Consider the following 22,994-nt stretch of genomic DNA (forward strand, 5'->3'; position numbering starts at 1 on the left):
TTATATATTTTTGGGGGATATTTATTATAACAAAACGTAAAAAATAATGTGTTTTTTTCAAAATTGTCGCTCTATTTTTGTTTATAGCGCAAAAAATAAAAACCACAGAGGTGATCAAATACCACCAAAAGAAAGTTCCATTTGTGGGAAAAAAAAGGACGTCAGTTTTGTTTGGGAGCCATGTCGCACGACCGCGCAATTGTCAGTTAAAGCAACGCAGTGCCGAATCGCAAAAAGTGGTCTGGTCTTTGACCAGCAAAATGGTCCGATCTGTAAGTGGTTAAGGATGCCCCACAGATGCTCAATAGGGTTTAGGTCTGGAGACATGCTTGGCCAGGCCATTACCATAACCCTCAGCTTTTTTTTTTAGCAGTGGTCAGCTTGGAGGCGTGTTTTGGGTCGTTATGTTGAAATACTGCCCTGTGGCCCATCCTCTGCCGTAATGCTGGCAGCACTCATATGTCTATTTCCTAAAGACAATCTCTGGATATGACGCTGAGCACGTGCGCTCAACTTCTTTGGTCAGCCATGGCGAGGCCTGTTCTGAGTGGAACCTGTCCTGTTAAATCATTGTATGGTCTTGGCCACCGCGCTGCAGCTCAGTTTCAGGGTCTAGCCAATCTTTTTATAGCCTAGGCCAGTGATGGCGAACCTTGGGACCAGGGCCGCTGATAGGCCAGTACAACTGGCTCTGTTGTACCGGGCCCAGACAGCAGGGGGGCCCGGGCAAGCTGAGCAGAAAATTAATTAATATAATAAGCCACAGCCGATCAGAGCCCGTCCGACTCAACTACCAACTTATTAGCGCCCACCACCACCCACCCCGCCCCCCGTTATTTTTTAAGTTTTTTTTTTTGCAGATAGCTATCTGCAGACTAGGTTGGCGGAAGGGGAGGGACTATTTCCTCTATTTCGGGCGCGGAAGAATGCCTCTTCCGCACCCGCTCCTCATGCTGGCTGTGGCTCAAGTTGCAGCCAGTGCGTCCTCTATCGTGCCCTCCACCTGGCGCCGCGGAGTGATTCCTCCCCCTCCTCATGAGATAAGTGTCAGTGAGGAGAGCGGCGGTGGCAGAAGACAAAAAAAGAAGTAGCTGCAGTCTGAATGGAATCGTTTGTGGACACTCCAGTCCAGGCAGCAGCAAGATCAGGGAAGAAGTGGCTCGTGGGGCTCGGCTAGAAGTTACACAGGTGTGTGCTTGCTTGAGGGGGGGGGGGTCATACTACTACTACTGATGCAGCAGCATATATACATTATGGTATTGGCAACATGGATGGTATTGTCTGCAGCAGAATATGGCATTGGCGGCATGGGTGGCACTGTCTACAGGTAGCACATGCGTTATGGCCCATTACCCATGTGCTGCCTGCAGACAGTGCCACCCATGCCACCAGTGCCATATTCTGCTGCAGACAGTGCCACCCATGCCGCCAATGCCATATTCTGCTGCAGACTGTGCCACCCATGCCACCAATGCCATATTCTACTGCAGACAGTGCCACCCATGCCATATTCTGCTGCAGACAGTGCCACCCATGCCATATTCTGCTGCAGACTGTGCCACCCATGCCACCAATGCCATATTCTGCTGCAGACAGTGCCACCCATGCCGCCAATGCCATATTCTGCTGCAGACAGTGCCACCCATGCCACCAATGCCATATTCTGCTGCAGACAGTGCCACCCATGCCATATTCTGCTGCAGACAGTGCCACCCATGCCACCAATGCCATATTCTGCTGCAGACTGTGCCACCCATGCCATATTCTGCTGCAGACAGTGCCACCCATGCCGCCAATGCCATATTCTGCTGCAGACAGTGCCACCCATGCCACCAATGCCATATTCTGCTGCAGACAGTGCCACCCATGCCGCCAATGCCATATTCTGCTGCAGACAGTGCCGCCCATGACACTAATGTCATAACGCATGTGCTGCCTGCAGAGACAGTGCCACAATGCTGCCAATGACATTATGCCATTGGCGGCATGGGTGGAAATATCTGCAGCACAATATGGCATTGGCGGCATGGGTGGCGCTGTCAGCAAGTAGCACATGTTATGCCATAAGTGTCACGGCTGGCACTGTCTGCAGCACATTACGGCATTGGCGGCATGGGTGGCACTGTCTGTCGGTAGCACATGCATTATGGCCCACAATGCATGTGCTGCCTGCAGAGACAGTACCACCCGTGCCGCCAATGCCGTAATGTGCTACAGACAGTGTCACCCATGCCTTAATGTGCTGCAGACAGTGCCACCAGTGCTGCCAATGCCTTGTTTCAAGGTGGGGTCTGGGGAGGGGCCAGGGGTGGGGCTGAAGGAGGGACCAGGGGTGGAGCTGAAGGGGGCCCCCGTCAGGTAGGCTGTACGGGGCCCCATGATTTCTATCAGCAGCCATGCTTGGGACCCCTGATGTTTTGGAACTACATTTCCCATGATGCTCAAGCACTCTGCAGTGCAGTTGAGCATCATGGGAAATGTAGTTCCAAAACATCTGGAGTGCCAAGGTTCGCCATCACTGGCCTAGGCCATTTTTATGTAGAGCAGTGGTTCTCAACTCCTGTCCTCGGGACCCACTAACAGGCCGGGTTTGCAAGATAACAGAAATACATCACAGGTGAGATCAGTTGCTGCTCAATGATTGCAGTATTCCAGTCTGCATCTCTCTCAGAGAGTTCTTTGCCATGGGGTGCCATGTTGAACTTCCAGTGACCAGTATGAGAGAGTGAGAGTGATAACACCAAATTTAACACACCTGCTCCCCATTTCTGACCGAGACCTTGTAACACAAACAAGTCACATGACACCGGGGAGGGAAAATGGCTAATTGGGTCCAATTTGGACATTTTCACTTAGGGATGTACTCACTTTTGTTGCCAGCAGTTTAGACATTAATGGCTGTGTGTTGAGTTATTTTGAGGGGACAGCAAATTTACACTGTTATACAAGCTGTACACTCACTACTTTACATTGTAGCAAAGTGTCATTTCTTCAGTGTTGTCACATGTAAAAATAATAAAATGTTTACAAAAATCACTTGCGAGATACTGTATATACGCAAGCTTCCACCCAGCCCTTTATGTACAATGGCTGGATAGGAACCGGTTAAAGCTTTTAAAAAAAAATCTGAAACCCCCCCCAAAAAACACAGACAAATCTATTATCCCTAAAGTTTTATTTTTTGTTTCCAGAGTAATTAACAGAAAACTCTTGCCCTCCCCATCCCCCTTTTTGTACAAAACAAAAATAATGAGAACGCACTTCATTATCTTTAAACTGTCTACACTAAACCAATGAATCTGTTACAAAACACATTTTTTTTTTTGTTTTCAAATTTAACCTACAAAAAACATTTTTTTCCGTGTTTTTAAATATCGTCAATATAGGAAAAAAAAAAAAAAAAAAAAAGATTTTTTTATTTTTTTTATTTATTGTAACGTAGCTCACATCCTATTTTTTTTTCCATAGTGCTAAAAATGCACTAAAAGTGTCGCATCTCACCGTGCCTACATCGGACACAGAAAGAATCTAAATTTCCCTCAAAAAGAGAAAAACTATTTTAAAGGAAAAAAAATACAAAGTAACTCAGGGCTTTTTTTTTCGGTTTCTTAAAACGGACGCAAGAAAAAAAAAAACTTGATGTACATACTAAAACGAGTGGCTAAAATACAACTTTGATACATGTAACAAACAGAAAAAAAAAAAAAAACTCTCCTTTTCAACCACTGGGCCAACTGAGAATAACCGGAGCTGCTTCCCCACGCAACCACAGTTTAGAAACATGGAGGTTAGTTGCTATGGGCAACAACTGTTTTTCTCGCCAATGTTTTTGGAGATCAAAGACGTTGTTTTTTTTGTTTGTTATCTGCGATCTGATGTGCAACTGTTGTTCACTACCCCCCAGTCCTATTGCAGCAGAAGGGAGGGGCCTGTGTTGCCCATAGCAACAAGATTCCAGTTTCAAATTTGCAAACAGTATGTAAAATAAAAGGAAAATGTCGCTGAGTTGCTATGGCAACACACTGATTTTTACACTTAAAGCCCAATTGAAGTCCTACGCTCCGGTTTTCTTCATCGACCTGCACTGCCAGTTGTTATGATTTAGAATGCCTTAAAGCGTATTTCCGATTTTGCAGACAAATTAGGAATAGAATAAAATAAAATTGCTATTTACCTTTTTACTTGCTCTTTTCTGAAAAAAAAAAAACTTCAATATTTCTTCAGCTATAGAATATTAAAGAGGGGGGGGGGGGGTCGGGGTGTTAATGTTTACCATAATGAACCGTCTGTACTGTGCTGGCAGATCTAATTTTCAGTTGTAAACTAAATTTTACCACTGTTCTACTAAAGGGTTAAAAGGCCTGAATTCTGCATTGCATGGCAATGAGTCTGCCCCTATGTTGTTGCTCCACTTTGACTCCAAAGGTGTTCAGAGTAGCTTGTGCTCTGCCCAAAAGGCTTTAAAGAAACAACTAGAAAGGGAAGAATACATTTTTTTTTTTTAAATAATAGTTTTAGGTATACTGTGTGAATGATAAACATATAGTGGAGTTTTCTGAAATTTGTCTGCAAAAGTGGAACTACACTTGAAATAATTTTTGCTGCTTTTTTGCCCTCCTGGTCCAATGAGTTATGCTGAAATAGAGCAGCACTATGCAGTAAAAAAAAGCTGCTTCCTGCGTTCACGCTGCAGTGCTTTATGCAAGCAGAGCTGAGTAGCAGCCACACCCCTCAGGATAAGTATCCTCCGAGGAAGAGAGGGGGGCGTGTCTGACCAGGTCTGTTAGATTAGAGATTGCACTGGGCAAGGATGTCAAACCCTTGCACCAACTGAACTATATAGTGATATTTAGACAATGCATAACTGATGTCAAAGGGTAGTGGAGGAAAGACAATATGAACTGAGGTTGCTAGGACGAGGACGAGCTGGCTGAATGTCTTTTTTAGCGATTTCAATTAGGCTTTAAGACCCAAAGTGCTTCTGTTATCTGTACAGTAAAGGAACTGGAAGCCATTTTGTGACATGGCCCAATATCGAAAAAGGCGAAGTTCATCTTTTCCAGAAAAAAAAAAAAAAAAAACCTAGGCAGTAAATGGACTCCAGTAGATATTAAAAAACTGCAGCTTTGTAAAATGTCCAATTTCATTTGGAGCCCCCTGGAAAGCCTGACTGAAAAACTCCCAGCTAGCGATTGCCACGTCCTGCCTGGTTGCTAGGACGTCAAAACATTGGACGCTCACTCCCAGCATTACAGGAGCGAAATCCAAAAAAGCAGGACATGGGGATTGCCAACTGGGAGTTTTTTTTGGCCAGGCACCAGGGGGCCCAACTTGCCTACTGGTACGACAAATCAAAGCTGCACAGACTGGGGCCCCTTCACTGCATTGGTTATTTTCTGAAAAAGGTGAACTTAGCTTTAAAATGAAGCTGAGAGAGCCCACAATGTGCCTAGGCTAACATTACTCAAGTGTAGATACCTTTCCTGCAAGTGTTAAGCTGGCCATACGCATGACAATTTTCATTTAATTTCAACCACTTTTGATCGACTGGGATCTGCTTTAAGCGATCAAAAGTAAATAAAAAAACGACAGAAAATAAGAAATCTACTTTGACTGACCACCAGAAATTGGTCCATTGTCATGTCAAAAGTAAGCAAAGAAGCAAACCAACTATTAGGTCTTCCAATCCTTTTGCAATTTTGACCAAAAAAAATGAAATCCAAAGTTCTATCGCTCAATCTAATTACCATGTGCATGACCAGTTTTAATCTTCTAATCCATCCCTGGTCCCTTGTGGTGCTCCTTCCATGGCTCCTAAGCTCAGGCTGAGCACATGGCCACCTCAACTTCTCTCCATGTTGAGAATAAGCCAAAGATCCAGTTAAATGTCTACTGCTCACTGAAGCTCTAGTATTTGAATTTAGTGATGCTGGTGGGGGTTTAATCTTAGGCAGGCTATAGACCAGTGATGGAGAACCTTGGCACCCCAGATGTTTTGGAACTACATTTCCCATGATGCTCAACTACACTGCAGAGTGCATGAGCATCATGGGAAATGTAGTTCCAAAACATCTGGGGTGCCAAGGTTTGCCATCACTGCTATAGACTGTGCAAATTTCCACAGGTTGCAGGAAGGAAATTAGCATGATTCCCCCATTAACACAGTGTCCTCCTGCTGAGCCATTGTCTGCTCCCGGCAGGGGAAGCTGTAGCGGGAGAAGACAATGATTATTGCTAGTGGCTACAGCAGACATCAGCGATAATCGCAAGTGAATCACAAGTGCTGTCCCAAAGCTGAGCAATCGATCAACTTGGTACATTCAGCCTGCCCACAGGCGGTTCGAATCTCGGCCAGTCATGCTGATAAGGCCGAGTATTGAACCATCTTTGGCTACCCTTAGTGTGGAGAGAAGTTGAGACCCTACATGCAACCTGGGCACCAAGGAGCTCCACAGGGACCCCAGCATTGCTATGAAGAATAGTTACCCTAGACAGGTCAACTTCAAGCTACGGCTACCTCAAACATCCTTCTCTCTTATGCAACAGATTGACATTAACTCAAAACTCTATGATATCCGTGATTGCAAACAAGCAGAGTGGATCCAGTCTTATTAAGTCTCATGATTTAAAGTTCTGGAGAGCTGTTTTGCCCTAAGCAGCCAACTTGACCATCCTTTATATTGATAAGGATGCCCCTTTTAGACAATTTCAGCCAAAATGCCCAATGATCCAAAATCCCTGCCGCACCCTCGGCTCTGAACCAAAAGGTGCCATGGGTAGCTGAAAGGACACAGGACGACAGGATAGGAAAGGAGAGCCAAGTACAGCAAGTCTGAATGGGCAATGAATACAAAAAAACAGAAGGGGGAAAAAAAAAAAAAAAAAAAAATAGTACGGCAAAGCAGATTGGGTGTGACGGGGCCCTTCTCAAATCGAGGTGCGTTTTGCCTTAAATTAACTTTATACATAGCAGAAAAAGCAATGAGACAAATGAGCAGGTTTGGTACACTGACAAGATCATATGGTGGTTCTGGTCTTAAGCAAAACGTACATATATGGAGAAGGACACTACTACACTAGCAAAATGCAAAACTGGTTCATGCAAGAGGGGGTTTATGGGGAAGTAGTAAAATGTGTAGGTCGACTTAAAGCCCAAATGAAGTCTCGTAGCTCTCTAGGCTACGATTCCTGACTGGCTAGAAAAATGCCTTAAAATACTTCACACTGCAGTGCTTTATCCTGGCAGAGCTGAGTAACAGCCACACCCCCCCCCCCCCCCAGACTTGTTTTGCAGAGAGAGGAGGGGGCGTGTTTAACCAGTTCTGCTACAGAATGCTGATCACGGAGTTCATCTCTGTTGCCTACTAGACTACAGACACCCTCTGCATAACTGCTGTAATAAAAAATAGAAGAGAGACCACTAAAATGAGGGTTGCTAGCACAATGTCTTAAATTAAACATCTAGCTCTGCGACTTCATCTGTGGTTTAAGCAGCGCCGGAGAAAAATAAAATGCATGGGGTGGTAGGGAAAAAAAAATTAAAGGGAAGAAGAAACCTCATAAAAGAAAAGCTGTTGCCCATGACCACCAATCAGCATCTCTCTTAGCATCACAGTTTAGAAAATAAAAGAGCAGCTGCCTAGTTGCTATGGAAACTTGTTCTTTCAGACATTTTAAGGCCCATCATTTACAGGGATTTTAAGGAGGGTTGCACAAAAAAAGTCAGTTAAGGAAGGAAAAACTGAAAAGCGCATCAACTTCCTTCCAAGGTAGAAAAGTAGGAGAGGCTCAAGGTTCACGGTGCCACAACTGTGATACAGATTTTTTTTTTTTTTGTTTTTTTTACATGGAGGCTAATCATGCTCCAAGATACCCTATCAGACTGCTACAGCCCTGAAACAATCTAAAGTGTACCAGTCGCTGACACTCTTGAGGCCGTTTTGTGTAAGACTCAGTATAAAGCAGCCTATCGGATCACTGATTATTGATGACATCACTGGTTGCATCCAAATTGTTGATTAGGTGATAATTCCTCACTCCTAGATGGAAACAGGCTGCGCTCTGATCAAGAATGGGCTAGTAGAAAAAAAATGGCTGCTTCCAGTGTAGCGGAGACAGGTACACTTTAAACACATCAGTCCCGCTCAATCTCCTCTTAAAAAAAATGTCAGTTTCCCTCAGTTGGAGTCGGAGTCTGAGGAGTCTCCTGAGGACGAAGACGAGGAACTGGAACCAGATTCATTGTCATCATCATCCTCCTCTTCGTCATCCTCCTCTTCATCTTCATTCTGTTGGTAGGAAACACAATGGTCAGTACTACATATCGGTACTTTTCAGATACCTTTAGAAAAACAAGCTTGACCCCATCTGCTCACCTCCTCCCCATCCTCGCTGTCTTCACTACTAGAGTCAGAGGAGTCTCCTTCAGAGGAGTCCTTATCCTCGTCGTCGTCGTCATCATCATCGTCATCGTCGTCATCATCATCATCATCGTCGTCGTCATCATCGTCGTCGTCCTGAAATGATGGTGGTATGTCAGTCATACCAAACAATCTCCAGAGAAACACTCTTAATCGAATCCATGGCCTGCTAAGGTAAAGGTGCTCAACCAGTTGTGACAAACCACCCTCAGGTGCTCGTGAGAAATTGCACCAATCTATGAACCCAAGTAATAAAACTCCAGGACTCCCAAGTTGGGCAACTCAAATGTTGTGCAGAGCAGGACAGACATCCTTCCCTTTACCTCCATTAAGATATGTACACCTGGTGGGAGTGAAGAATATAACTGGTACTTTGCAGCAGGGCCGGGGCAAGGGGTGGGCAGGAGGGCAAGCTGCCCTGGGCACTGTGGTATCATGTGAGGTGGTGGGGGGGGGGGGGGGCGCGGGAGGTACCACAACAAGGAGGTTGGGAAAGGGGGGGGGGTGCATTTGTGTTGGGATAGGGAATTTGGTGGGTGGTGATTTGGGGGGGATTAGTGCTAGAAGGGGGGATTTTGGAGGTTTGTGCTAGAAGAGGCGATATGGTAGAGGGGGGTGTTTGTGCTAGAAAAGGAAATTTGTAGGAGATGTGTGCTAGGATGGGGAAATATTAAGGGTATAGGATTTGTGCTAGGAGGGGTGATTTTATTCATTTTTGGGGGCAGTTAGAGGATTTGAGCTTGGAGGGGGGATTTTAGCAGGGGCCAAGATTTGCACTGGGAGGGATTTTTGCTGACGCTTAATGCTCATACATCTTGGGGGGGGGGGGGCAAGGCCACAGTTTGGTATGTTTGCCCTGGGTTTTAGATGACCTTGTTCCAACACTGCTTTGGAATATGAAGGAGCATATGACTTGCCATGTGATTGGGCTAGGCCAATCACCAGTGCTGTCACGGGGAGAGAGTCCAGAGTTTTGTGTAGACTACGATTTGAATGACTCATAGCTTACACAAGGTGGCTTCTCCTTTTTCCAGCATCTGAACATGGCAGCAAGGGAGGAAAGAGAAGTTGAGAACGTGCTGCTGGGCATAGGTGAATGTACAGATTTGCCATGTTCATTGACTTTACTGGCAAAAACTATAAATTGTGCTCCTAAAAATGATCAGAGTAAGCCTTGGGTAGAGTTCAAGCCCTATTAGGTGCAGAAGGGGAGAGCCAAACAGTCAAAATGTCTGAGTTTAGGGCTTCAAGGGCTAGCTCACATGAGAACCTTTAATTACAGGGAGACCTTTAACTAGTTAAAAAAACTCTCACTAAGCAGATTACCTAGTGGGGGGGGGGGGGGGAGAAGGTTTAGGTTGCTTTGTGCACTGGTCCAAATCATTTGGTGGAGGGGGGATTATGGTGTTGGGTTGTTTTGCAGGGGTTGGGCTTGGCCCCTTAGTGAAGGGAATCCGTATGGCCTCAGCGTACCAAGATATTTTGGACAATTTCATGCTCCCAACTTTGTGGGAACAGTTTGGGGATGGCCCCTGTTCCAAAATGACTGCGCACTAGTGCACAAAGCAAGGTCCATAAAGACATGGATGAGTGAGTTTGGGGTGGAGGAACTTGACTGGCTTGTACAGAGTCCTGACCTCAACTCGATAGAACACCTTTGGGATGAATTAGAGCAGAGACTGCGAGTCAGGCCTTCTCATCCAACATCAGTACCTGACTTCACAAATGCTCTTCTGGAAGAATGGTCAAACAGTCCCATAGACACACTCCTAAACTTTGTGGACAGCCTTCCTAGAAGAGTTGAAGCTGTTAAAGCTGCAAAGGGTGGGCCAACTCAATATCTATATCTCTATCGCTTATCAGGGGCGTATGTACAGAGGTTGCAATTGCGACACGGTCCCCTGTACACCTGGCTAGGGCTGCAGGGCAGCATGTAGAGGAACCCAATTCCCTCCATTTTCCTTCTGCAAGATTACAGAGGTGGGGATCGGTTACTCTACATGTCAAGCCTCCTATCCAACTCCTGCTGTGATCAGGCCCCTGTACTACTGACGGCAGTGGTGGAACTACCAGGGTTGCAAAAGTCGCACTTGCCTGGCCGTGGTATTCCACCACATGGGGGGGGGGGGTGGCTGGGGGTCAGGGGGCTCTTTATGGTTTCTTTCACAGGGGCCCTGAGGGTTCTACTTACACCTCTGTCACTTACGGATTTGTTCTGAGAGGTTGGCTTGGATTTGGGGGCAGGTCCCTTCAGCTTCGTAGTACTCTTACGCTTCTGTAAAAACAAGATAAATATGGGAGATAAGCTTAGATGATCTTCCCTAACAGACCAAAGTCGGTTTCTTGCCAAGTTGGCATACTCACACTAGAATTTGCCTCTTTGTAGGCGGCACGTTCTTGAGATGACAGACTCTGCAAGAAAAAAGTGAAAAAGGTTATCATAAGTTAGTAGGACAAGTAAGAAGCAGCAGCCGGCCTAGAGAAAGTCAAAGAAGGCTCACCTTCATCCAGTTTTCGAGCTGCATGCGGTAGATTCTTTGTTGATCTTCAGCCTGCTTTTTGTAAAAATCTTTCTGGCTGGGTGAAATCCGTTGCCAGCGACTTCCGATTTCCACCATCCGCTCCTTCAAGGGAAGGTGATTTAGCTCTCCATTTGACAACAGCTCCTGGGAGAACTTCTGGTAGCCATTCCTAGTGGGAAAAAAAAAGATTGTTATATGGAGGAAAGTGGGGGTCATGAAAAATGTCCACACAAAAAGGGACATGAATAACAAGGAGATCTGTTTAGGCTCTGGGTAGTGCTGCTTTGTTTGTAGGACTAAAAAGAATATGCTAACTCTAATTACAGATTAAAAGGAGTGTGAAGAAGTGTTCAATATGGTGGCTTCTAGTTGCCAATTTAGACAGAGTAGTGATTAGAAACTTGTTGGTCGTCTTCAGAAAAAGGTCATGACGGAGAGTCATTATAAGTCTAGTAAACACTAGTTTACGCAAAATATTCCTAAAATTCTATTGGATAAACAAATAAGAAAAAATGGGCAAGCGTAAGGATTTGAGCGATTTTGACAAGGGCCAAATTGTAATGTCTAGATGACTGGGTGAGAGCAACTCCAAAACTGCAGTTCTTGTAGGATGTTCACAGTCTGCAGTGGTCCAGATCTGTCAAAACTAGTCCAAGGAAAGAAAACTGGTGAACTGGCGACAGGGTCATGGGTGGCCAGGGCCATCTAATGCATGTGTAGTCTGATCAAATACAAGAGCTACTGGAGCTCTTGTCACTGTGGGAAGAAGACAAGCTGGTGGAGACAGACCTTCAGAGGTCTAGTGGAGTCCATGCCTCAACTGGTCAGGGTTGTTTTGGCAGCAAAAGGGAGACCTACTTAATATTAGGTGGGTGGTCATGTTATGGCTGATTGGTGTAAATCTTTACAGAACTGGGGTCCTGGGTTTAGTCATCACAATGGCATAATACTTGGAGCTGCATTCATATAGTATCGGGATCCTGTTCTACAGGTGAGGGGTAAGTGCCACGATTCCTCATAGGAGAGAGAGTCTGGTAAGGTTCTAGCACCGGTGGTCTACCACGATGTCAGGAGGCAAAGGCTAATAGGAGGACAGATGAAGGTAAAGTTGTGGCTTTATTGGTGAAGTCAAGAGAAATAAAAGGTGGGGATTGGTGTTGAAAGATAAGTGTTTTATCTGCCAACATGATGGCTCTGGCAATGGGTGACAGAGGGCAGGATCTCTGTGATAGGGTGCTTATTATATCCAGCTGTTCTATAACTTTATTAATTTCCAATAACTGTCATCAATATATCTGACCTCAACTCAAAAAGAGCAAAGGCCCTTTATAGGGAAATTGGGCCTTCTATAGACAAGCTCACATGATCCACTGCTACTCAAGGCCCATCCTGACCATCTACCTCCCCATTGCACCACCATTTTAGCCTATTAACCTCAGGGCCCCTGTGCAGCAGTACACACAGTATATATCTCCCTGGCTCATGCCTAGGATTTTTGTTCATCCAACAAAAACAATAAAACAGGTTAGGAGTATTGTACAAACATACATTGGGGCTTTCTTGGGTTCTCCCTGGAATTTCACCTTCTTGCCACTGGCTGTCGTTGTTGGAGGTGACCTCATGTCACTTAATTCTCTCTGAAAGGAAGAAGGAAGAACAACCAATGATGGAGCCCTTTTCAACTCTTATAGATTTTTATACAGCGTGCCATGTCATGTCATCTCTGAATACCTCATATCGTTTCTGGTCTTCAGCTGCCTTTTTAATCCACATGATCTTTTCTTTCTTCTCCATGTTCATCCAGGTGGCCTCCATACTCTTCAGGGCTTTGGCTCGGTCATTCTAGAATTACATAATAAGGAAGAATTTCCTTAGAAGGATTTTCACTCTAGTTCTAGTTGCTGTGAACAGCTAAAACTTATGTAGGAGGATTTGTTTCATCTCTTGTATCACCTGAGGCCAGTCACTTCACTGGGTATACTGCATATGTAAGGGTTTACAACTGCTTTAAAAAGGAAGAACTCCAGGAATAATTTTACATGACAGATGCACAGTGGCCAAGCCTGGTTAAAAGCAATGAAACATGCCACAACGTCATGGCTGGTGGGGCCATTGCAATTCACTGTATTAGTGCTGTTCTCTTCTGAAGGGGCAGCTATTCTCTTCCAGAAACAGAAGAGCTTTGCGCTTCTGTCCCTCTGCCACTCATGAACCAATCTTTATTTTTGTCGATGAATATTAGGCAGGCGTTCATTGGCTGAAGTGGAGAGGATTGGAAGTTGCCGACATGATCTCCACCTAGGCCAATCAGAGCCTGCCTAGTATTCATTGACAAAAATACAAGGTTGTTCGTAAATTGGGGAGGGATTGCAGTGTTCTTTTGTTTCCAAAAGTAGGGGGAAGTTGCTCCTACTCCTTCTGGAGGAAGAGATTGATTTTGGTCCACAGAAAGAAAACTATCACCCTACTAGGTCGTGGCCATTATTAAAAAAAAATAAAAAAATACAGAAAGCAGATTTTAGGACATGTGACGTGTCTTTTAGGTGTGCACAACACTGATTTAGTTCCAATTTACCTTAAACCGGGCAAGGTAGTCCCCAATCACGCTCTGTTGCCAAATTTCTTCAGCCGTCTTTGGTGGTTCTGGAAGTTTTCCCCTCTCATCTGCGCCTTTCTTTTTATCTGGCTGTCCAGATTTGTTCTTTGCCTGAACCAGGGGGGAGAATACAATTATGACATTTATCAGAACATCTAGAACTTGAAATAAAAATGTTGTAAAGGAGTCAGCATTTCACATTGGTCGCTCACCTTTGCTGCTTCCTGGGCTCCCGCCTTCGAGGTGGCATTGCTCAATACCCTCTTGTTCAGGCTGACCATTTTTTCCTCTGCCAGCACCCTCTGTTGTTCCTCTTCTGGGAGAGTCTACATAAAAAAAAAAAAAATAAATAAAAAAAAAGAGCGTGTTGGTAAACCAAAACAGTTACAGCACTACTCTGTATATAGGATGGATTGTAGTAGAAGAGCACATTTTTAGACCAAAACAAGACTCACCTCAAGAAAACGCATTAATTCCACTTCATATTCTTTCTTTTTCTGCACAGGGGAGAAAATCAATGGATTAACACATTTGCTTTGATGTAATGGTACAACTGACACAGAGCCTTCTGCTCCCCTTTTGGAAAATTCTCATAAGATGTACAGCAGTGCTTCACTTAGCATCTGACTGCATGTTGATCTAGCCTCTCCCACCTAGCAAGACATGATCACGTTTCTGGTCGATTTGCTTCTAGTACTCTAAAAACAGGTGCAAGTCCTCCCCGATTCTAAACTCAGACACAGACTAATATAGCCTGTACTCATTAATAAATCTGTAAATATATATTTGTGCAAGCAGTTTAACCACTTCAATAAAGGGCACTTTCCCACCTTCCTGCCTAGGCCAATTTTCAGCGCTGTCGCATTATGAATGTAAATTGCGCGGTCATGCAATACTGCACACAAATTACATTTTTATAATTTTTTTTTTTTTAGACAGATAGGGATTTTTTTGGTTGTATTTAACTACCACTGGGGTTTTTTTTTTCCAACTGAAAAAAGGCTACACTGATAGGCGGCATTGATGGGCACTGATAGGTGGTACCTATATGCTGCACGGATGGACACTCATATGCAGTATTTATGGTTGTGACAGCAACAAATGCCGATTATCGGCTTTCCTTTCCTCAGACACCGACATCGCTAAGGAAAGGAAATGCAGATAATCTGCATTTGTTTTACACGTGATCAGCAGCAATTGGACACAGCTGATCACATGGTAAAGAGCCCACGTCATTGGCTCTTTACCAAGATCAGTAAAACGCTGTGTCTGAGGGACATAGTGCACCATTGATCACCGTGCTGCATTCCTGCAGGGCAAGAATGGGAGGGCGACACATGACGTCCTCCCAGAACGAGAGTGATCCCGTCCAACCATCAATTTACAATATGGTGGGCGGAAACCAGTTAAGTACCTACATTTGCCAACGTCAGCCCATTCCAGCCCCCTGTACAGCAAAGCTCAGACTGGAGGTAAGAGAAGCAGCACAAAGAGCCAGTACTGCAGTGCCAGGAGCATGAAAAAGAAGAGTGACTGAGAGATGAGCTCATTGGTCTTCTGCTTCTCATTTACTGTCCAGTTACAAGTTGGGGGAGGGATAAGACCTGTAAGTCCTAGGGCTCATGTCAGTGGGTGTTATATACTATATACGTGTGTTTGAAATGCATGTCAAACATGTGCTAGCAAAATCCCTTTGACTTTAATGGAGTAGTATGCCTGGCAGTTCATGGCAGGTAAAAACAGCTCCCACATATACATTTCATATGTGTATTTAACTCCCTGTCTGAAATTTTGCTTTAATACCTATAAAGTCCACTTCATTTATTGTTACTGCACATTTTATATAATCCCCGACAGCAGATTTAGCGGGCTGCTCACACTGCTTTAGCTGGAGCCTCCAATCACAATGAGGCAAGACCACAAATGCTATCAGATCATGATGAGTTTACCTGCTCACACTTCTTGTGATAAGCATCTTTTTCCCTCTGGTTGAGCAGTTTCCATTGCTGACTGCACAGCACCATACGCTCTGTACTGGGCACATCCTTCATATTGGCCATCAGCTCTGCACAGTACATCGAATAGCTATTTCTGTAAGGGGGAAAAAAAAAAAGGCCATAGCATTAAACATACCAGTCACAACTTGTGTATTGAGAGTCCGTAGCTGGGAGCTGTGCAATTCCCAGATCCCAACTGCAGCAAATCATAAATTGTGCCATTCGGTATAAGTATGCCCAGGAACACCACAAAGTGAATGCATGAAAATACCTACCCTTTCTGAAAATATCAGATTTCTGGCAGAATTCCCATACCATATTTTTAGATCTTAAAGCGATTGTAAAGGGTCCATTTTTTTAAATTTAACAAAAATGTTATACTTACCTGCTCTGTGCAGTAGTTTTGCACAGAGCACCCCTGAACCTACTGTTCCCAGGTTCTCTGCTGCCACTCCTGCCCCTCCCCCATGGCTAGTATTCCCATAGATAGCTACTTTTTATGAGGGCTTCCGACTATCCCGTCTGTGTCTATTGACACAGACAGTGCGGCTCAGAATCGTCATAGGATGCCAATGGTTCCTGCTGCTTTTGATCTGCCCAGTGAGGAGGGAGAGAGGCACGGATCTCGTGCACATCTCTGGATCGATATTGGGCTCAGGTAAGTTCAATGGGGGGGCTAGGTGGACCCTCTTCAACAGAAGATTTTATACCCTTAAACTAATTTAAATTAGATTTCAAAACTAACACCATTTTCAAAAATGTTCCCTCCCCCTTCCTCCTACCTATCCTGTCTACACTGTAAACTCACATTTTTTAAATTCAGTCACGTGATCCTGCAGCTCTGGCTCCCGTGTGTCAGGGAGCATGCAACAATGGCTGTGAATTCTGGGAGCCATGATATCTCGATCCCTCCTCTCCCCTGCAGCGAACGCTCACTAACAGGGGAGCTGGAGCTGCAGGATTATGTGACTTGACCAAAGCAAAAGGTGGGGGGGGGGGGGGGGTATGTCTGTTTCCGTTTTAAATCATAAATCTGCTCTGCAGGAAAACTCCAACTCCAAGCTAACAACTTACGGAGGGGGTTTAGTTGGCCGACCGTCAAACTTGTCTTTAAGCTGGCGCTCTGCCTTGGTCAGCGTAGAGCGGGTGATGCCCTCTTCAGAAATATTCATCTCTGGGTGCTTCTGCATGTACTCTCTCATTACGTTCTGCAAAAGAAAGATAACAAATGAAATGTACAGAAATCAGTTAAGAAACTACTTGCGATCACAATCATATCCCTCTGAAATTTGAACTATCTGCCTTGTCCCAACATAACCAATCAGATTAGGCCTTGTGTTCTCTGCAGCCGGAGGTCTTTTTGGCATGTGCAGTTATACCTTCCACCAAGAGAAAGCAGCATTGAAGGTTTTGTGGCTTTTCATCTTTCTTCTGATTCTATTTATAAAAGCCTGGATTCATCTGTAACCTATTTTTATTCAAAGCTAAACTCTGGAGAAAACAAAAAAGCTTCATTGCAGTGGGGCTGCTCCCACACTGCAAGGGTAAAAAGCATGTTTATGTCCAGGGAACCAAAAAACATTTTACCCACCCAATCCTCCTCCTTTTGTACAGTCCCTTCTTCTCCAACAGTCAGGTGCCCTCTGGTGCCATCATGACCAAGGCAGAGCCCACAGCCCAGCATTTGATGTGAAGACGCCGAGGGACACTGTCCACTTCCGGAACGTAGGGGAACAATGGAGAGTGCTGGCCATAAGGGGTGTGGATGCATGCAAAACTTTTTTTGGCAGCCCCCTAGACAAACATTTAACTCTTCCTCAGCTGCTGTATGTATTTAAATTCTTCCCCAGTTTGGATACCTCGCAAATGGTTTATTTGCATAGATTCCCTAGTTAGGGAGCTAATGTGGCATAAAAGCACTGCCTGCATTAGCTTTCTGACCCTACAATTTTGTATCTGGGAGGTCTAGCTGTTCCTCATTCTAGGGCTTATTATCGCACCTCCCAATTTCAGCAGATGGGAGGTTTGGGCTACATGGATCCCTTGGATCCTATTTGTAACCTTTCTATTCCCAGAGGCTCTGATAGTCCCGTCCTTACCTATCTGGAGGCAGGGTTTACGCACCTGGTGCCTACAGCTCTAACGATTGGGAATGAAGGGCTTTTTAATCCCATACCCTATTGCGCAATTATAAAGAAGTGTTTAAATTAGAGGGCTTTCAGGACTGGGAGGGAGTGGGGATTCGGGAACATGTCCCAGCTATATAATAGTATAATTCTTATATCCTTCTCAAACCTACAGATAGAGTTTGCTGTTCCCTGAAGTCAGTTTTACAGATATTTGCAATTGAGGCATGCTCTCCATTTACAATCTCGTTTTTGTAGACTACACTTAACTGACCATCCCATAGATCAGGATGTTTTCCTGGCGAAAGATAAAAAAGGAACAATTTCAGAAAGTTTCTCCATTCTCCTTAATGCCCTCCAGTGCTGCCATGTAGAAAGGGACGGGAGAAAGACTTAGGTGCTATTGATGGTGAGACCTGGGAACTGTGACTGTCCTCTGCCCCTCTTGTTTTGGTGTCGGCAGAGGTGATAAAATACCACCAAAAGAAAGCTCTATCAAAAACGCTCTCATTTCTAGTTATTACACAGGGCATATCGAACACCAGTACTGTTACACAGATGAGAGCGTAGGAGTACCCCATGTGCCCGAAATGTGAATGACATCATGGGGATCTCATTCACATGCTTTGGAGATATCCCAAGTGTTTATCTTCAAGCTCTTGAGGAATCAAATCGTTACCCTTACCCAACATGCACATGGTTGTGGTTTAATGTTTACTCTATTCCACTCCTAAATTGATTGCCTTGTATTGGATTGTTCCTCATGTGCCTACCAGGGAGCAGTGGGTGAAACAAGGAAATAACATGCTTATTCATGAAAAATTGGATGCATCAACAGAGAAATGCCCCTTGCAAATTGTATTCTATGTGGCAACCGTGGCTAGATGTCCCAGGACTAGCACCACACCAGTTTGTGACGGACAGACTTCTTCAGGCGCCCCTAATAGGGATTGTGTGGACTTTATGCTGGTATCATTCTGTTGTTGGAGTTCCATAAGTATTTCCTGTATTGGAGGTCATATATGTCCTTTTTCTTTGTTCCCAAAGTTCTGGGTTTTTGTTTTTTATGTTTGTTGCAATTTGGGTATGTTTTCCTCTTATACATTCATAAAATACGTATCACTTTGTTGAGTTATTTCTTTGCATGTCTCTGCGTTGTACCAATATATCATGCCTTACTTGATGTTTGTACAATTATTGATATGTATTGATTGGTTTACACAATAAACATCATTTAACCCTTGCAGGGTGGGGGCAAGCCCAGAGATCCACTTTATTTATTTTCATAGAGTGGTTGAGAATTAGAGAGCCTCGACTGAATTGTCTGCTGTCCGTGTCCCCATTAGAAAGGTGTCACCTAACTTCCTGTCCCAGTGACACATGTATCAAACAGGGCCCGTGGGCCAAATCCGACCCTCCAGGCCATCTCATGTGGCCCTCGCACCTATCTTGCAGCTCTGGCATTTCCATTGTTTCTGCCCCCCACCTTGTCGCAGTCCGAAGCAGAAAGGAGGACAGAACTCCTCCTCCAGGTCTTGCGCTTCTCCGTTCAGGTGTGGAGAGGCTTTTCTATTTCCCCCCCTCCCCATCTCAGCAGTCGGCAACAGAGAGGAGGACAGAACTCCCCCTACAGATCCTCCACCTCTGTGCAGTCACAGCACCCCCTCGACTCCATCGTCCCTGGTCTCAGCATTCAGCTGCCTCCAGTCCTTCTCCAGACCCCGCACTTTCAGCTTCCCAGCTCCACCCCTAACTTCTTCCCCACAGCAACACAAGATAAGGGGGGGGGGGGTGCACTGTGATGTAAGGGAGGGTGGGGGGACTCTTGAATTCTCTATGGTGGTGGGGCTCGGGGGGTGCCCTGGACATCTAGTCTTACAAATACAACCGGCCCTTGGAGGGCAATCATAATGCTGATGTGGCCCGCAATGAAATGGAGTTTGACACCCCACTAGGACAACAAATCAGAATGCAGATGTTACCGGGACAGGAAGACAGAGACAGGAATACAAATCTAACAGATTTTCTAACTCTTTCCCACTCTACTGACGTCTATCCCCATCAGAGAGATATGCCTTCTCTCCCTGTCCCGGTGGTATCCCATCAATGAAATTTGAGTTAAACCCAACAATAAAAACCTGCAAAAGGTCTCAACTCTTTCTCACGCTATACAGCAGGTTTTGGCTGGAGTCAGCACCATTACCTCATATAGCTTGCGCTGTTCAAGTGCCTTGTGAATCCACTTTAGACGCTTCTTATCTGTAAGTTGTGACCACTGTTTTCCTAACGCATCCTTCACATCTTTAGTGCTGGCCTGGAATCAAACACAAAGCTTTACTTTTCAACACACAATTCAGCAAAGCCCTTGGGCAACATGACTGGGTAAAATTGGAAATATGATTGTGGGGGGAGGGGGTTAGCTTAGAAAGGGATTCAACTTGGTTCTAAAGACTATGGACAATAATTCACACTTACATCAGGTTTCAGCTTAAGGTAGACCTTCCTCTCGTGGTTGTACCACAGCTGCTGAGGGGTCTTAGGCTTTTCAGGGACGTCCGATTTTTTTGTGTTCTGCATGAGGTCTGGATGCTCTTCCCTGTACACACACACGCAAAGGAAAATTAGGCAAAACAAACCAACTCTGTAGTCCTAGTTGCCAAGTTGTAAATGAACCTTAATCACCTGAATCTTGCCAGGTTCCTTTCAAAGTCCTGCTTCTCTCTCTGGAAATCTTGGATGTATTTCATCTGCAAAGACAAGATCCTGGGTCATGCAAATTTTAAAACCAGCTTCAATCAAAGCTAAAGGTTGGTATACTAGTTGACGCACAGCTATCATGTCAATATGGACCAAAATCCCTGAGAAATGTTTCCAACACCTTGTTGAATCTATGCCACGAAGCATGAAGGCAGTTCTGAAGGCAAAAGGGGGTACAACCCGGTACTAGACTCCTTGAAAGACAAAAATCTCCATCTAATATCAGGTGCTTAAAGTGGAACTTTATCCATAACAACTTGATAAAAAAATAAATAAAAAAAAATTCTTTAGCAAGGAACATAAAATTCCACATTAATAAGTATGATACCAAAATGAGTGTGTGCTGTAAATTGTCTATAGCATGGCTCCTATTTCTTCTTGCTGGAGGCTACCATTTTGCTGAAGTCCACAAAAAAAAAAATATTATATTCCTGCTAACTGTCACATTTGATTGTGTCCTCAACCAAATTTTCAAACCATCAAATGGCTGGGGTAATAACTGATCTGTGCAGCACCATAGCAGCTGCAGATCAAACAGAAGCAGATTCCTTGGCTGTAAAGGATGAGAGGTTTTAATTCTGCTCTAAGGTTGTCAGCAGATCAGCCTCTACAAACTCAGCAGTGCCTACAATAGAAAACAACTGAGCATGTGCAGAGCAGGGTGAGACAGTACATTACTGTATTTTAAAGAGAAACTTTAGTTAAGATTGATACATTTAAGAAAAAAAAAAATACATGCAAAAATTGCGATTATCTGATTTGCCCATTACATTTAGCAAAATCTGTCTTTTTTCAATAAAAAAAGAATCCTGGAACGGACATTTCAACTGAGGGGAGCTGAAGCCAGTGCCATTTTGCTTCCTGGTAATCCAGCCGCTTCTCTGCCCCACATTGCTAAATCCGCACTAAAGGCACAGTGGTTCAAGACCACCCCCATCTCTGTCCACCTTTGCGCTTATCTGGCGCTCCTCCAGCACACCTCCGCTCGCTCTCACGAGATGATAAAAGGCCTGATGGCTCCTAAGATTTACGACAATGATATCCCAGGAGCCAATGGGAATAAACCTGGCTATGTCACTCGCCTAGACGAATGACATGGATGGAAACCAGGACAGCAAGAAATAAGGGATTTAGAGGTAGATAAATGCCTAGAAGATTTTACCCCTTTCCTGACCAGAGCACTTTCTGCGATTCGTCACTGCGTCGCTTTAACTGACAATTGCGCAGTCGTGCGACGTTGTACCCAAACAAAACTGACAGACTTTTTTTCCCCACAAATAGAGCTTTCTGTTGGTGGTATTTGATCACCTCTACAGTTTTTATTTTTTGCGCTATAAACAAAATAAAAGTGACAATTTTGGAGAAAAAAAAAATGCATTATTTTTTGCTATAATAAATAATCCCCAAAAATATATATAAAATATTTTTTTCCCTCAGTTTAGGCCAATATGTATTCTTCTACATATTTTTGGTAAAAAAAAAAAAAAAAAAAAAAAAATCGCAATAAGCATGTTGATTGGTTTGCGCAAAAGTTATAGCGTCTACAAAATAGGGCATAATTTATGACAATTTTATTATTCATTTTTTTTTTTTTTTTATTAGTAATGGCAGTGATCTGCAATTTTTATCGTGACTGCGTAATTTTGGCGGACACGCTGGACAATTTTGACACATTTTTGAGACCATTGGAATTTTTACAGTGATCCGTGCTATAAAAATGCATTGATTACTGTACAAATGTCACTGGCAGTGAAGGTGTTAACCACTAGGGGGCAATCAAGGGGTTAATGTGTTCCCTATTGTGTATTCTAACTGAAGGGGGGAGGGAACTGTGTAGGGAAAGAGATAGATCGCTGTTCATACTCTGTATGAACAGACAATCTGTCACTTCTCCCCTCAGAGAATCGGAAACTGTGTGTTCTCTGTGTGCCCCGAGTGATCGTGGGAGCCAGTCGGTGACCGCGACCGCTGGGCACTTGCATCGGCTCCGTGGGCAGGCAGGGGGCGCGCGCGTACACGCCCTCTAGTGGCTGCAGGGCGAAGCAACATTACATAACGTTGTTCGCCCAACTGTGCCATTTTGCCGCAGTACAACTGCGGCGGATGGTTGGCAAGTGGTTAAAGGAGGGGGAAGACAAGCCAAATAGAAGAAAAAAAATAACTTTAAAAATAAGTGTCTGTACTGTTTAAAGTGGACCTTCAGTCAGTTTATAATGTTTTACATAGCTATACCTGCAAAAGGGGCCAACCTGAAGTCATCTAATAGGAGTCAGTTTTCGGACTAAAGTTCCACTTTAAAAGTATAACCCTCCATATGTGTTTAGGTCTGCCATATATCTCACTTTCAAGGGTCATCCCATTCAAACCGGATCTTGTGTTACGTTACCTTTTTCTTCTCTGGTAACTCTTTGTATTTTTTAGATAGGATCTTGGTGAGGTCCAAGTTGCTCATCTCTGGATGCAGCTTGGCATATTTTGCTCTCTTCTCCATAAAGAAGCGGAAGTAGGGGGTCAGGGGCTTCTTGGGAAACTCGGGATGTTTCTGGAAGACAAGGATTGAGCTGCTTAGTGCGGTC

The 22,994-nt window shown here is 44.4% G+C and overlaps 1 protein-coding gene across 4 annotated transcripts in view; it reads right to left on the reverse strand.

The window, feature by feature from the left end:
- Positions 1 to 3,160: 3,160 nt before the first annotated feature.
- UBTF (upstream binding transcription factor) overlaps positions 3,161 to 22,994 on the reverse strand; it is a 31,204-nt gene continuing 11,370 nt past the window's right edge. For all 4 annotated transcript variants that reach the window (XM_077460046.1, XM_077460048.1, XM_077460049.1 and 1 more), the window contains exons 5-20: positions 22,805 to 22,960; positions 20,344 to 20,408; positions 20,137 to 20,257; positions 19,865 to 19,975; positions 16,610 to 16,743; positions 15,488 to 15,629; positions 13,994 to 14,035; positions 13,751 to 13,864; positions 13,518 to 13,649; positions 12,674 to 12,784; positions 12,491 to 12,579; positions 10,922 to 11,111; positions 10,785 to 10,832; positions 10,627 to 10,695; positions 8,376 to 8,516; positions 3,161 to 8,288 (exon numbers count right to left, since the gene is read on the reverse strand). In XM_077460046.1, the coding sequence (XP_077316172.1) occupies positions 8,178 to 8,288; positions 8,376 to 8,516; positions 10,627 to 10,695; positions 10,785 to 10,832; positions 10,922 to 11,111; positions 12,491 to 12,579; positions 12,674 to 12,784; positions 13,518 to 13,649; positions 13,751 to 13,864; positions 13,994 to 14,035; positions 15,488 to 15,629; positions 16,610 to 16,743; positions 19,865 to 19,975; positions 20,137 to 20,257; positions 20,344 to 20,408; positions 22,805 to 22,960 (1,776 nt within the window). In that variant the 3' untranslated portion in view covers positions 3,161 to 8,177. The remainder of the gene's footprint in view (positions 8,289 to 8,375; positions 8,517 to 10,626; positions 10,696 to 10,784; positions 10,833 to 10,921; positions 11,112 to 12,490; positions 12,580 to 12,673; positions 12,785 to 13,517; positions 13,650 to 13,750; positions 13,865 to 13,993; positions 14,036 to 15,487; positions 15,630 to 16,609; positions 16,744 to 19,864; positions 19,976 to 20,136; positions 20,258 to 20,343; positions 20,409 to 22,804; positions 22,961 to 22,994) is intronic.

This window comes from Lithobates pipiens, unplaced genomic scaffold (genome assembly GCF_037356315.1).
Source record: "Lithobates pipiens isolate NorthernLeopardFrog02 unplaced genomic scaffold, aLitPip1_a1.2 Scaffold_28, whole genome shotgun sequence".
NCBI classification, from domain to species: domain Eukaryota; kingdom Metazoa; phylum Chordata; class Amphibia; order Anura; family Ranidae; genus Lithobates; species Lithobates pipiens.